Here is a 12,866-nt window from a genome sequence, read left to right on the forward strand (position 1 = left end):
GGGCATGGCAGTGTGCAGCAGACAGGGTGCTGGAGCTGAGTGTCCTACATCCTGATCCTCAGGCAGCAGAAGGAGATTGTGTATCACACTGGGCATAGCTTGAGCATATGAGACCTCAAACCCCGCCTGTGCAGTGACATGTGTCATGCTTCCTCCGAGGCCACACCCACTCCAACGAGGCCACACCCACTCCAACGAGGCCACACCCACTCCAACGAGGCCACACCCACTCCAACGAGGCCACACCTACTGCAACCTCCTAATAGTGCCATTCTCTATGGGACAAACATTCATGAGTCTATGGGGCCATTCCTGTTAGGATCCTGCCCTGACTCCTGGACATGTGTAGTTCGGGGTCTTGTGTCTTACGTCATCAATGTAGGCCGGCTACTACATTAAAAAAAAAAAAAAAGCCGGATGCAAACCCCACGCTCTCTGCTCTGCTCTCCCCCACACACCTTTCTCTCTCTCCAGGCCTGGCTCTCCTCTTTCCCTTCCTCCCTTCCCCTCCTAATAAAGCTCTGAAAACTAACACTGGGTTCTGTCATGACCGGGACCTCTCCACGGGTAACCAGTGCTGTACCACCAGTGCCGTTTATCACCCTTTCAATTCCTGTTCAAACCCGCACAGTCCCAGACATCACCAGCCCTGAGAAACCGGCTAGAATTCCAGTAGCAGGCACAATTTCCCTCCCACTGAGTAGGCCTTAAGTCCGATTAGACAGCTGTATTTTCTTAGTTAGTGATTGATGGGGGAGGGCCCAGCTCACTGTGGCCTCTTCCATCCCTGGGCATGTGGTCCTGGGATGTCTAAGGAAGCCGGCTGAGCAAGCCATGGGAGCAAGCCAGAAGCAGCACCCCTCCATGGCCTCTGCATCAGCTCCTGCCTTGAGTCCCCTCAGTGATGGATTGTGACTTGGAAAGGTAAGCTAAAATAAACCCTTTCCTCCCAAAGTTGCTTTTGGTCACAAAGTTTCATCACAGCAATGGAAACCCTGACTATTCCACGTCCTGCATTGCTCAGTAAAGAATATCCCAGCCCCAAATGTCACCCCATCAGGGCTGCCTAGTAAGACCTGATAACTTGAGTTTGAGACCTCCAGAACCCACATGGCACCGGCTCCACGTTGCATAGGCTCCTGCGGTGCCCAGAGACCAGAAGAAGGTGATGGAGGTGCAGCTGGCCAGGAGCCACACCTGATGTGGGTGCTAGGTACTGAACTTGGGTCCTCAGGAAGAGCAGCAATCGCTCTTATCATCTGACCCTCTTTCCAGCCCCTGGAGCACATGTCCTGCAGCCCTGGGATAGGATCACAGCCTCCCCTCATGGTGTTGGTGACAGATGCAAACCAGCCAGTAGCCTGCAACCCCCCCGCCCCAATAGACGGCACACGCTGCTGAGAGCCGTCAAGCCTGGCACACAACAGTTAACCACAGGCCTGGCCAGGCGCCCAGCCCGGGCTGCTCCTCAGCCAGTTCCTTTCCTTTATCCCAGTTGCTGGGAGAACTCGGTGGGGTGACCAGAAATTACCTAAGACAAATGTTACCAGGAAAGGCAGAGCCTTGTTTTCATGGTGGCTCTGGGCCCAGGCAACTTCCTTCTCCCAGGGACTTCGGAGTTGGTGCCCTGCCTGCCAACAAGAGGAAGCCGGTGTCCCCGGGAGAGCCTGGAGCAGGCGCTGAGAAGGGCGGTGAGCTTGGGGAAGACCCCCCCACACACACACACACTCCTGCTGAGGTGTCTGGGTACCACACAGGGGCCAAAATGATGGGTGGCTGCCCAAGGACCCACTGAGGCACAGATTCTTCAGAGTCCCTTACTGAGAGCCAGGCATGCGTCTGTGGGACCCACATTCCTCGGGGAACAGACACTGAAAATGGAGAGATGTGTGAGCTGAGGGTGAGTACCGCAGGGACACAGGGTGGATTCCACGGGGGGTGGGGGTGGCTGAAAGGGCCCATCAAGTCAAGGACCTCCAGGAGACCTTCTGGAGGAGAATGGAAATTCTCCTTTGAAAATGGGAAAGAATGTGAGTTGCACAGATTTGGTTTAGGATGTGCAAAGGCCCTGAGGTTAAGCTAGGAATGGACCCTCCTCCTCTTCCTCTCCACTACCCTCTTCCTCCTCTCCCCTTCCCCCTCCCCCTCTTCCCTCTCCCCCTACCTTCTGCCTTTTTGAGGCAGAATCTCATGTAACCAGGCTGGCCTCAGCATGCTATGCTAACCCAGGCTGGTGTGGAGCTACTGCTTCTCCAGCATCCGCATCCTGAACACCGCGCACCCCACCCCCACCCCACCCCCACCCCCTTGGTGTTTATGAGACAGAGTCTCATGTAGCCCTGACTGACCTTGAGTTCACCGGGTATGTAAGGATGACTTTGAACTCCTGATCCTCCAGCCTCCACCTTCTGACTCCTGCTATCACAGGCATGCACTGCCATGCCGGGTTTTGCAGTGCTGAGGGCTGTCAGGGTCTGGTGTGTGCTAGGCAAGCACCCCACGTGCTGTGGTTACAGGTGTGCGCCACCAAGCCTTTCCTTCAGCTCATATAAATGTTCCATATAACCAGCATGCGACATATAGGGCACGTGTCTGTATCTATAGATATGTGCCCATCAAGCACTCACGGTGTTTGGTGCCTTGCAAATGCCTGTGTTCTCAGCGCCTAGCGCACTCCTGTCGCCATGGCTACATGGACATGCATTCACCCCTCGACCCAAGATGCTGCCTGACTTACGAAAAACAGGTGTCCTGAGGGGTGTCGCTCTCCATTCACAGAAGATAGGGCGCTTGCCTGGACCAGGGCACTCGACACTTCCACGTTCCAGGAAGACAGTGGAGGAGCCCGTGCTCACGCCTCAGGAGCAGACACACAGGTTCAGTCTGTGCCTGTCCCTGGCTGGGATCGATGAGCCTGGGAGGTGGGGAAAGTTAGAGATGCCCCCTCCCTTCCCTGCCCTCATCTCCGTTCTCCCTCCCTATCCCGTCCCCACGTCTCCACGGAGTCAGTCTCGCTTCATGTTCCTCGCATTCCTGTTCTTTACAACCATAAATGTCTGCAGACATTGACGCATTCTGGGGCGGCGTAGTGCTCCAGACAACCATCTTGTGTAACTTTCACGGTACATGAACACTGGCTTAGGAGAGGCACAGAGAGGGTGGCATGCAGTGGAGTCTCTACCCAACGCCAGGGCTACACATGGTTCCCAGAAACCCTCGGCTTCCCTCTGCACACCTGGGCTCAGGCTCAACTTACACAGAGGCCCCAGGGGAGCCAGGTGTTGGAAAGATTGTCTGGTCCCTGGGCTCCAGCGCCCAGTGCTGCGAACCATAGTTGCTATGGTAACCACTGAAGCTTCCACGAGAAGCTGGAAGCAGACTCTGGTGCCTGAAGAAGGCAACAACATCCACCAACACTGGGAAAGCCGCTGTCCCGCACCTGTTAGCACTTCAGACAAAGCGTGGAAGACAGCATCCAGGCATCCCCGAAGGAACGATGGGGTGACCGAGGGACCACAGAGCCTGAGATACGCTCCCTCTTCCCGATGGCCATGCCTGGCCAGCCTCCCAGCGGGGCTCCTCAGCCGCTGGTGTGAGGTGCATGGGTCTCAGGCCCTTTCCTGGGGAAGAATCACCCAGGTGGATGGGAAGCATGAGTGCGGGCCCCCTCAGCCCTGGCACTCGCCAGCGGCTTCTCCAGGGTCAGGCGGGCTCCCTGCCAGCACCCTCTTCCAGCGCCAGTGTGGCCATCTTCATCAGCTCTGCCATCGCAGGTAAGGACAGGAGACAAGTGGACACTCCAGATGGCGGGCGGCCATGTCTCATAGGGTCCTCCAAGAGATGTGAGGGAATAGATCCGGGCTGGTGACCCCCATAGCAGCCGTGGTCAAGGGTCCTCCGGGGTCCTCTGCTTTTTTTCTCCATCACGTGAACAGTTGAATACAGTTGCTCTGAGTGGCCTGATACTGCAACCAATGGGCCCAAGGAATGTCCTGTGTGCGCGACGCCGTGCTTTGTCTTGTGTGGGTCTGGCGGTTGCTGGAGGAGGAACCCAGCATCTCACACACGCTTGGCAGGAGCCGGGGTGGGAACTTACATGCAGACCAGGGGCTCCATGTCTGCCCACAGACGCTCTATTGAGCCACGCCCCTAACCTCCTGCCCGAGCATTACTTTTTTTTACTATTCAATTTTTTTTTTTTTTTTGATGCTGTTGTTCTGGGGACTACACCCAGTTTATGCTAGGCACGCACTCTACGAATGGTTGCATTCCCAGACCCTCCCTGGTTTTTATACATTTATTTGTGTGTGGGGGGTGCACACGAGCCATGCACACAGGACAGCTCTCAGGAGTCGGTTCTCCCCTCCCACCAGGTGGGTCCAGGAATTGAACTTGCGTCTTCAGGCTTGATGGCAAGCTCCTTCACACAATGCGCCATCTCAATAGCCGCATGCCTTAAATTGTATGTTGGTTCTCCCTCTGACCAAGCTAAGAGCTTTGAGACAGTACCAGCTGCATCCAGCTGCATCCGCGTTCTTCTCTTTAAATAAAACTGCACGTGTAACGCCTGGTCTGCATTAGCTCCCGAGGTTGGTGATATAATTACTGTCACAATCAGCTTCATGCGACAGGCTGAATCCACTGAGCACACAGCACTGTGACCCAGCACTCAGCACTGTCACCCAGCACACAGCACTGTCACCCAGCACACAGCACTGTAACCGAGCACACAGCACTGTCACCCAGCACACAGCACTGTCACTGAGCACACAGCACTGTCACTGAGCACACAGCACTGTCACTGAGCACACAGCACTGTGACCCAGCACTCAGCACTGTCACCCAGCACACAGCACTGTCACCCAGCACACAGCACTGTAACCGAGCACACAGCACTGTCACCCAGCACACAGCACTGTCACTGAGCACACAGCACTGTCACTGAGCACACAGCACTGTCACTGAGCACACAGCACTGTGACCCAGCACACAGCACTGTCACCCAGCACACAGCACTGTCACTGAGCACACAGCACTGTCACTGAGCACACAGCACTGTGACCCAGCACACAGCACTGTAACCGAGCACACAGCACTGTCACCCAGCACACAGCACTGTCACTGAGTACGGTGCACCATAGGGCACTGATGTATAAGGGTCCATTTTCTCACCTTGATACAAACGAGCGTCTTCAAGGGCAAAGCTTACCCTCAAACTGCTCCAGTTGCTACAAGACAGGCACTTTGGGTGTTATCGGTTTTTCCTTCCAATGTGGAGTATATTCTACCATTCTTTTTTATTTTATTTATTCACTTTTTTTTTTTTTTTGGTTTTTCGAGATAGGGTTTCTCTATGTATTTATTCACTTTTTTAAAAAATATTTTTTGAGACAAGATTTCTCTGTGTAGTCCTGGCTATCAGAACTCACTCTGTAGCCCAGGCTGGCTTGAACTCAGAGACGCACCTGCCTCTGCCTCCCAAGTGCTGGGGTTAAAGCTGTGTGCATGGCCCTGTTTAATTCTTCGGTAATGGCTGTGTGGCAAGTGGCTGATGACACTGTTGATTCATTATTGTCTGCCACATGGATTGCATGTATTCCTTTGATCTGTTGGCTTCTTAGTGCTGGGGGCTGAACTTGGGGTCCCCAAACACACTCTGCATGTGCCTGAAAAGTTCAGATGGTGGAGCCCCTGATTTCAGACTTCACTATGTCCTTTTGATCTGTCCCTCATGCTTAGTAAGTCTCTGGGCCTGAACTTCTTATCTGATAAGAATTTTATGAACACATCCAAATACCCTATAAAGTTGAAAAGACAGATTGGGAAAGGGACAAGTGTGTGGGAGACAGATCCCAGACTCCCATTCTGGACAGCTCCCAAGTCAGAATCTGAATATGTATTTTGAGTCACTCACTTTGGGTTGTGGTAGAACCTCTGCCTAGAATCCCCCAGTGAGGGCTGGGGGCGTGGCTCAGGGTGGAGCCCCGCCTAGAATCCCCAGTGAGGGGCTGGGGGCGTGGTCAGGGGTGGAGCCCCGCCTAGAATCCCCAGTGAGGGGCTGGGGGCGTGGTCAGGGTGGAGCCCCCGCCTAGAATCCCCAGTGAGGGGCTGGGGGCGTGGTCAGGGGTGGAGCCCCGCCTAGAATCCCCAGTGAGGGGCTGGGGGTGTGGCTCAGGGGTGGAGCCCCCGCCTAGAATCCCCAGTGAGGGGCTGGGGGCGTGGCTCAGGGGTGGAGCCCCTGCCTAGAATCCCCCAATGAGGGGCTGGGGGCGTGGCTCAGGGTGGAGCCCCGCCCAGGATCCCCAGTGAGGGGCTGGGGGCGTGGCTCAGGGTGGAGCCCCTGTCTAGAATCCCCAGTGAGGGGCTGGGGGCGTGGTCAGGGTGGAGCCCCGCCTAGAATCCCCCAGTGAGGGGCTGGGGGCGTGGCTCCATCCCCTGTCTAACGAATGAGGCTCTCAGTCGTGTCAGCACAGCAAACACACCCGTTTCACGCTGCACTCCAGAGGAACTGGAAATAATCCTTGCGTGTGTTAGCTAGTGGCAGAGCCTGGAGTGGATCAGCGTGTACTTGCATGTGACCTCCCTTTTTATCTCGCTTGTAATTAGCTGAGAACACTGTCTGTGTGTGGTGGGTTCCCTTGTGTTGTTGGAGTACAAGGGGCGAAACCCAGGGCCTCTATCGTGCTGGGTCCGAGAGAGTGTAGTGATCCAAATGTGACCGAATCATTTGTCTCCCGTTGGGTAGGAGGACAGACTTCATTATTTCACACAACCGCATGGAGCTGGAGAGCAGTGAACAGGGCCTCCTGTGTGCTGGGTCCAGAGGCCCCTTCCACCGTGCTTCCTGCCCAACACACCTACATTTTATCTGGCTGCCCTGACTTAGTCTGGGCTCATCCTGCTGGGCTGGGCCTGAGGGAGTCTTGGGCTGGGATATTTGTGGAGCTCACACGGGCGACTCCAGGTGATCCAGGGTGGCTGGTTTCCTTGGTTTGACTCCATGTAAAATTTAGATGTCAATAATTTTTTGTGTGTGGTCTTTCTGGGGAGAGAATTATGCGTGCACCAGGACAGCACGCATCTGTGGAGGTCAGAGGACAACTTTCGAGATCAGTTTCTTCCTTGTGTCCGGGGGGCAGGTGGGCAGGCTTGGCAGCAAGCCTCTACTGCTGAGCCATCTTGCTGGCCCCTTCTTCTTCTTCTTCTTCTTCTTCTTCTTCTTCTTCTTCTTCTTCTTCTTCTTCTTCTTCTTCTTCTTCTTCTTCCTCTTCCTCTTCCTCTTCCTCTTCCTCCTCTTCTTCTTTTTCCTCCTCCTCCTCCTCCTCCTCCTCCTCCTCCTCCTCCCCCTCCTCCTCCTCCAACCTTGCAGGGGTCTGATGAGACACAGCGCCCAGTGGGGGTGGGGCAGACGTCTGGAATCTTCTCTCTAACACGCTCCTGGCCGTGTCTTGCAGATATGGACGCAGAGCGAGAAGCCCTGCAATGCTCCGCCTACCCCGAAGTGCAGAGCTTCTGTGGGAAACACGGCCTGACATTCGAGGTGAGCGTCCGCGGTCACTCGGGAGTCACACCACCCCTGTCATCTGTTTGGTGCTTTAGCTTTGAGTCTCAAAACTCAAAATGTTTTTTTTGTTTTGTCTTTTGAGACAAGGTCTCATTTAGCCCGGGTTGGACTCGAACTCACTGTGTAGCTGAGGATAACATTGAATTCACTCAAGTGACAGGGTGACAGGTGTGTGCCACCAAGCCATTTATGCAGTGATGTGGATGGACCCCTGGGATTCACGTGTGCTAGGCAGGCAGGCACTCTACCAACCCACCTGCAAACAGTGCACCAATTGAGCTACCTCTCCAAGAGGTCCACCTACCTCTGCCTCCTGAGTGCTGGGATTAAAGGCGTGCGCCACTGTGAGGGTCCCTACAAATGCCACAGCCAACACAGAAGCCATCTTCCAGAGGCAAGAAGGAAATCCAGTTCATCAAGACTTAGTTAGCTGAGCTGGATCAGACTTCCGGAGTCTGGCTCCAGGCGTTTTATTTCAGGCATCTTTAAGTACAGTAGAGCTTTGAAAAAGTTTCCTGGTGACAATTGTCCCAGTCCCATGTGCACACCAAACTTAAGGAATGACGACACCAAAACTCTTTTGCGAAATACATGTGACCTCCACCACAAAGATGGGTTCTATAGCTTAAGGGCCCAGGACCTGCTGTGGTCTCTGACGAAGAAGACAGTGTAGGGTCAGCAGGCTGTGACGTCCGTGTGACATCTCCCCTAAGGGTGGGTTCTGGTGACCGAGAAACTAAGATGAAGGTCTAGGAGGGAGTCTGGGATAAGCCTTCTGGGGACCTGGTTCTACGGAGAGCAAAGATCACCAGGTCATTAAACAGCATCTACTGCCAGCCTTCTCAGTGGAAAACAGGCATTCATTTCCTCCTTGGAGGAGACAGCCCTGCGTGATCACACTCCTAGTTTCTCCAGTGCATATGTGTGAGCACTCATGCCCTCTACATGCCACCAGGCCAGCTGTCCCTACTCACTTTTTTTTTTTTTTTTTTTTTTTTTTTGGTTTTTCGAGACAGGGTTTCTCTGTGCAGTTTTGGTGCCTGTCCTAGATCTTGCTCTGTAGACCAGGCTGGCCTCGAACTCACAGAGATCCACCTGCCTCTGCCTCCCGAGTGCTGGGATTAAAGGTGTGCACCACCACTGCCCGGCTGTCCTACTCACTTTTTAAGCAAGATTTATTTAATGATTTTATGCAATTGGATGTTTGTCTGCATGTAAGTCTATGTGCCTCATGTGTGTAATAACTGTGGAGGCCAGAAGAGGGTGTCAGATTCTCTGGACCTGGAGTTTCAGACAGTTGTGAGCTGCCATGTGGGTGCTGGGAACTGAACCTGGGTCCCCTGCAAGAGCAGCCAGTGCTCTTAACTGCTGAGCCTTCTCTCCAGCCCTTTGTAATTTTTTAACAAGAGACCACCTTCTTGCTCTACATTGCTGTCCCCATCTCCTCATCAGTGTTCTTGTGTATGTGTGTGTACATGTGTGTGCACACATGCGGAGACCAGGTGTCACTCTTGGGTGTCATTCCCCAGGTGCCATCCATTTAGGTTTTAGAGACAGCACCTCTGGCCTAGAGCTCGCCAACCTGGCTGCCTGACATCCAGCCCTGGGGTCCTCAGCTCTAGGACTGCAGAATGTATCCCTGAGGCTGGCTTTTGCATGAGTTCATGGGATGGAACTCAGGGCCTCATGCTACAGACCAGCAACTTAGATCTGCCATCACCCAGCCTCTCTCCACACTTTTTTGAAACAAAGTCTGCCTTGTACTACAGACCCTCCTGCCTCAGCCTCCAAACCACTTGGAGGTTGTCCTTTGCCACCACACCCAGCTCGTGTGTGTGTGTGTGTGTGTGTGTGTGTGTGTGTGTGTGTTTGAGACAGGGTTTCTCTGTGTAGCTCTGGCTGTTCTAGAACTATCTATAGACCAGGCTGGCATCGAACCCACAGAGATCCGCCTGGCTCTGCCTTCTGAGTGCTGGGATTAAAGGTGTGCGCCACCAGCGCCCATCGAGACAGTGTTTCTAAAAGCCAGCCTCGTTTTTGTCGTTCCTAGGTTTTATGTGTGAATTCATACAAAACATTCCAGACCAGTGTTTCCTAATCCTTCCTGGTCCTCCTCTTCATCCTGGTTAATCTGGAAAGCAGCTCATAGCTCTCTCTCTCTCTCTCTCTCTCTCTCTCTCTCTCTCTCTCCCTCCCTCCCTCCCTCCCTCCCTCCCTCTCTCTCTCTCTCTCTCTCTCTCTCTCTCTCTCTCTCTCTCCCTTCCTCTCCCCCCCCTCTCGGTTTTTCGAGATGGGGTTTCTCTGTGTAACAATCCTGGCTGGCCTAGAACTCGCTCTGTAGACCAGGCCGGCCTCAAGTCCATCTGCCTCTGCTCCCCAAGTGCTGAGATTAAAGGCGAGTGCCACCACCGCCCGGCTCATAGCTCTCTTTGGCAACAGTTGGCCCTGGACACTGTCATCCTACAAATACCTTTTGGGGAAAGACACCTGAGAGCGACAATGATTATGTTCTTGAGCCATTCGATGGTCACATTTCTCCACCAAGATTCCCAGTTTCCCAGTTCGCCTTGACTCTCTCCTGGAGGAAGTGCTTGAAACTGGCAGCATCCATGATTCCTGTCTTCTCCAGGGTGCAGTCAAGGGTGAATTCCAAAGACAGCCTCCCCACAAGCTTTCCTGTGGTGCCATGGTGGCAGAAAGCCCAACTCATTCTTGATAGACTCCTGAGAAAGGACAGGCTTCCCTCGAAAGCTTGAAGGTCTGAGTTTTGATCCCTAGTTCCCACATAGAAGCTGGGTGCAGTGGCATGTGGCTGTAATCTGAACATGGGGGTCAGGGCAGAGACAGGCACCATCCCAGAGCTGGATGGCCATGCGGTCCAGTCTGAGAGACCCTGTCTCAAAAACCAAGATGGGGGGGAACAAAGGAAGATACCAGACATCGTTGACCTTGGCATCCACATGCACATGTACACCTCTGTGCACACACACGCATGAACATGTACACACATATATTACAGAGAGAAATAAAGGAGCCAGAAGGATGACTTGGTGATCAAGAGGGCTTCTGCTGCTGGATCAGACCTGAGTTTGGTTCCCAGCACCCACATTAGGTGACCCACAACCACCTGTAACTCTAGTTCCAGGAGATCCAGTGCCCTCTTCTGGCCTCTGAGGGTACTGCACACATGTGCGCAGACACTCATGTTTACATTATGTGTATACATACTTATAGAAATAATAACACATGCAGCCCGGCTATGGTGGTGCATACCTTTAATTCCAGTACTTGGGAGACAGAGGCAGGAGGAACTCTGTGAGTTCGATGCCAGCCTGGTCTACAGAGTGAGTTCCAGGACAGCCAGGGCTACACAGAGAAACCCTGTCTCAACCCCCTTACCCCACCCCCCAAATAGCATTTTTTCAAAAAGGAAATAAGGAAGGAGCTGGGTTTGGAATTCCACTGTTCCTGTCATTGCTTAAAAGACAGAATTCAAGCTCAGAGACAAGAGGACAATGAGTCAAGGAAGAACACTGATTGAGCCCAGAGTTCAAGGCCAGCCTGGGAAACATAGGGAGATGCTGTCTCAAAATAAGTAAATACAATAAAGTGAACAGGCTATGAGGGTAAAGCTCAGGGGTGGAGCATTTGCCTCACAAGGGCGAGGGCCCTGGAGTCCGTGCCCAGCACCACCAGAACAAGACAGCGACAGGAGGAAATCTTACACTCTGAGGACTCACTAAAGCCCTGTGCTTGTCCCTTTAATGCCCTCACTGGTGCCCCAGGCAGATGGCACAAGGGCCTGGCTAGCTGGGGGTGGGGGGGGGTGGCTGGAGGCTGCACCCTCACCACCTCTCCCCTGTGGGGTCTCCTCAGCTTCTGCTGCTGTAGCTGTAGTTGCTCAGGATTTGCATCTCTCTCTCTCTGGGCTACAGAACTTACAAAGGTGGAGTCAGCTCTCTGTGCCCTTTGTCTTCCTGTCATTCCAGCCTTCCCCGGGCCAGTGCTGCAGCTGCCATTCAGCCCAGCTCCCAACCCCCTCCTCCGCCTCCCCCAGCTCTCTGCCAGCCAGTGCCAGAGGTGGACCTGGTGTGTGGTTGCTAAGGAGAATTGGCTGGGTCACTTCCTGCTGGTCTCAATACCCTCCGTCACAAAGCATGCTCCCAGCAAGCTTGGACATGTTCTCCTTTTAAAAGGAACAAGGCGAGAAACACCCAGCTTCCTACAGAATTTTTCAGTTGTTGAAACGGGGTCTCGTGAAATCCAGGTTGACACTGAGCTTGCTATGTAGCTAAGGATGATCTTGAGCTCTGGATCCCTCTGCTTCCAAGCAGAGGGATAAAAGGCATGCCCCATGCCGGGCGGTGGTGGCGCACGCCTTTAATCCCAGCACTCGGGAGGCAGAGGCAGGTGGATCTCTGTGAGTTCGAGGCCAGCCTGGGCTACCAAGTTAGCTCCAGGAAAGGCGCAAAGCTATGCAGAGAAACCCTGTCTCAAAAAAAACCAAAAAAAAAAAAAAAAAAAGGCATGCCCCAGCCCCAGCTGCTGGACAGTGCTGGGCATCAAACTCAGGGCTTTGTGTAGCCAAGCCAGCTCTCTGCCAACCAAGGCACCGCCTCAGCCCTGGCAAGCATGTTCTTCTTTTTTAAGGTTTATTAATTTTATTATTTTTTTTGTCAAGTATGTGCAGGTGTCTGAGAGGGCTTTGGATCCCCAGAGCTGGAGTTCCAAGCTGTTGTGAGATACCCAGTGCAGTTCTGGGAAATGAACTCAGATCTCTGAAGGAGCAGCAATAGCTCCCAACCACCAAGACAGCCCTCCAGGCCCACAAACTTGTTTTTAAGTGAACCTTTCTTTTCTCTTCTCTTGCCTTCTTCCTTGAGGCAGGGTCTCTATGCAACTCAGACAGGCCTTGGACTCAAAATCCTTGCTCCTGCTTCAGCATCTGGAGCCCAAGGGTCCTTCCCTGCAGTTCATGACCGTGACCTTCTGAGAGAGGAACAACCATGAATCCTGAAGATAGCCAAAGATGCCCCCTCAGTGTGGATCTACCCTTTTCTTTTCTCATAATTACACCGAGGATCCATGTTTTTTTCCTTTTTAATTTTTTCCTTTCTTTTTAAAAAATGTGCATTGGTGTTCTGCCTGCCTATATGTCAGTGTGAGGGTGTCTGGTCCATTGGAACTTGAGTTACAGACAGTTGTGAGCTGCCATGTGGGTGCTTGGAATTGAACCTGGGTCTTCTGGAAGAGGAGTCAATGCTTTTAATCTCTGAGCCATCTCTCCAGTCCCTCTTTTAAA

At 53.2% G+C, this 12,866-nt stretch overlaps 1 protein-coding gene across 2 annotated transcripts in view; it reads left to right on the plus strand.

The window, feature by feature from the left end:
- The first annotated feature begins 1,543 nt into the window (after positions 1-1,543).
- The window catches only part of Nwd1 (NACHT and WD repeat domain containing 1), a 77,848-nt gene continuing 66,525 nt past the window's right edge, over positions 1,544-12,866 (plus strand). Inside the window, exons 1-2 of one of the 2 annotated variants that reach the window (XM_037211807.1) lie at positions 1,544-1,900; positions 7,455-7,540. In XM_037211807.1, the coding sequence (XP_037067702.1) occupies positions 7,457-7,540 (84 nt within the window). In that variant the 5' untranslated portion in view covers positions 1,544-1,900; positions 7,455-7,456. The remainder of the gene's footprint in view (positions 1,901-7,454; positions 7,541-12,866) is intronic. The other variant, XM_028893507.2, reaches the window with a different exon arrangement.

Source organism: Peromyscus leucopus, chromosome 17 (genome assembly GCF_004664715.2).
Source record: "Peromyscus leucopus breed LL Stock chromosome 17, UCI_PerLeu_2.1, whole genome shotgun sequence".
Taxonomy (NCBI): Eukaryota; Metazoa; Chordata; class Mammalia; order Rodentia; family Cricetidae; genus Peromyscus; species Peromyscus leucopus.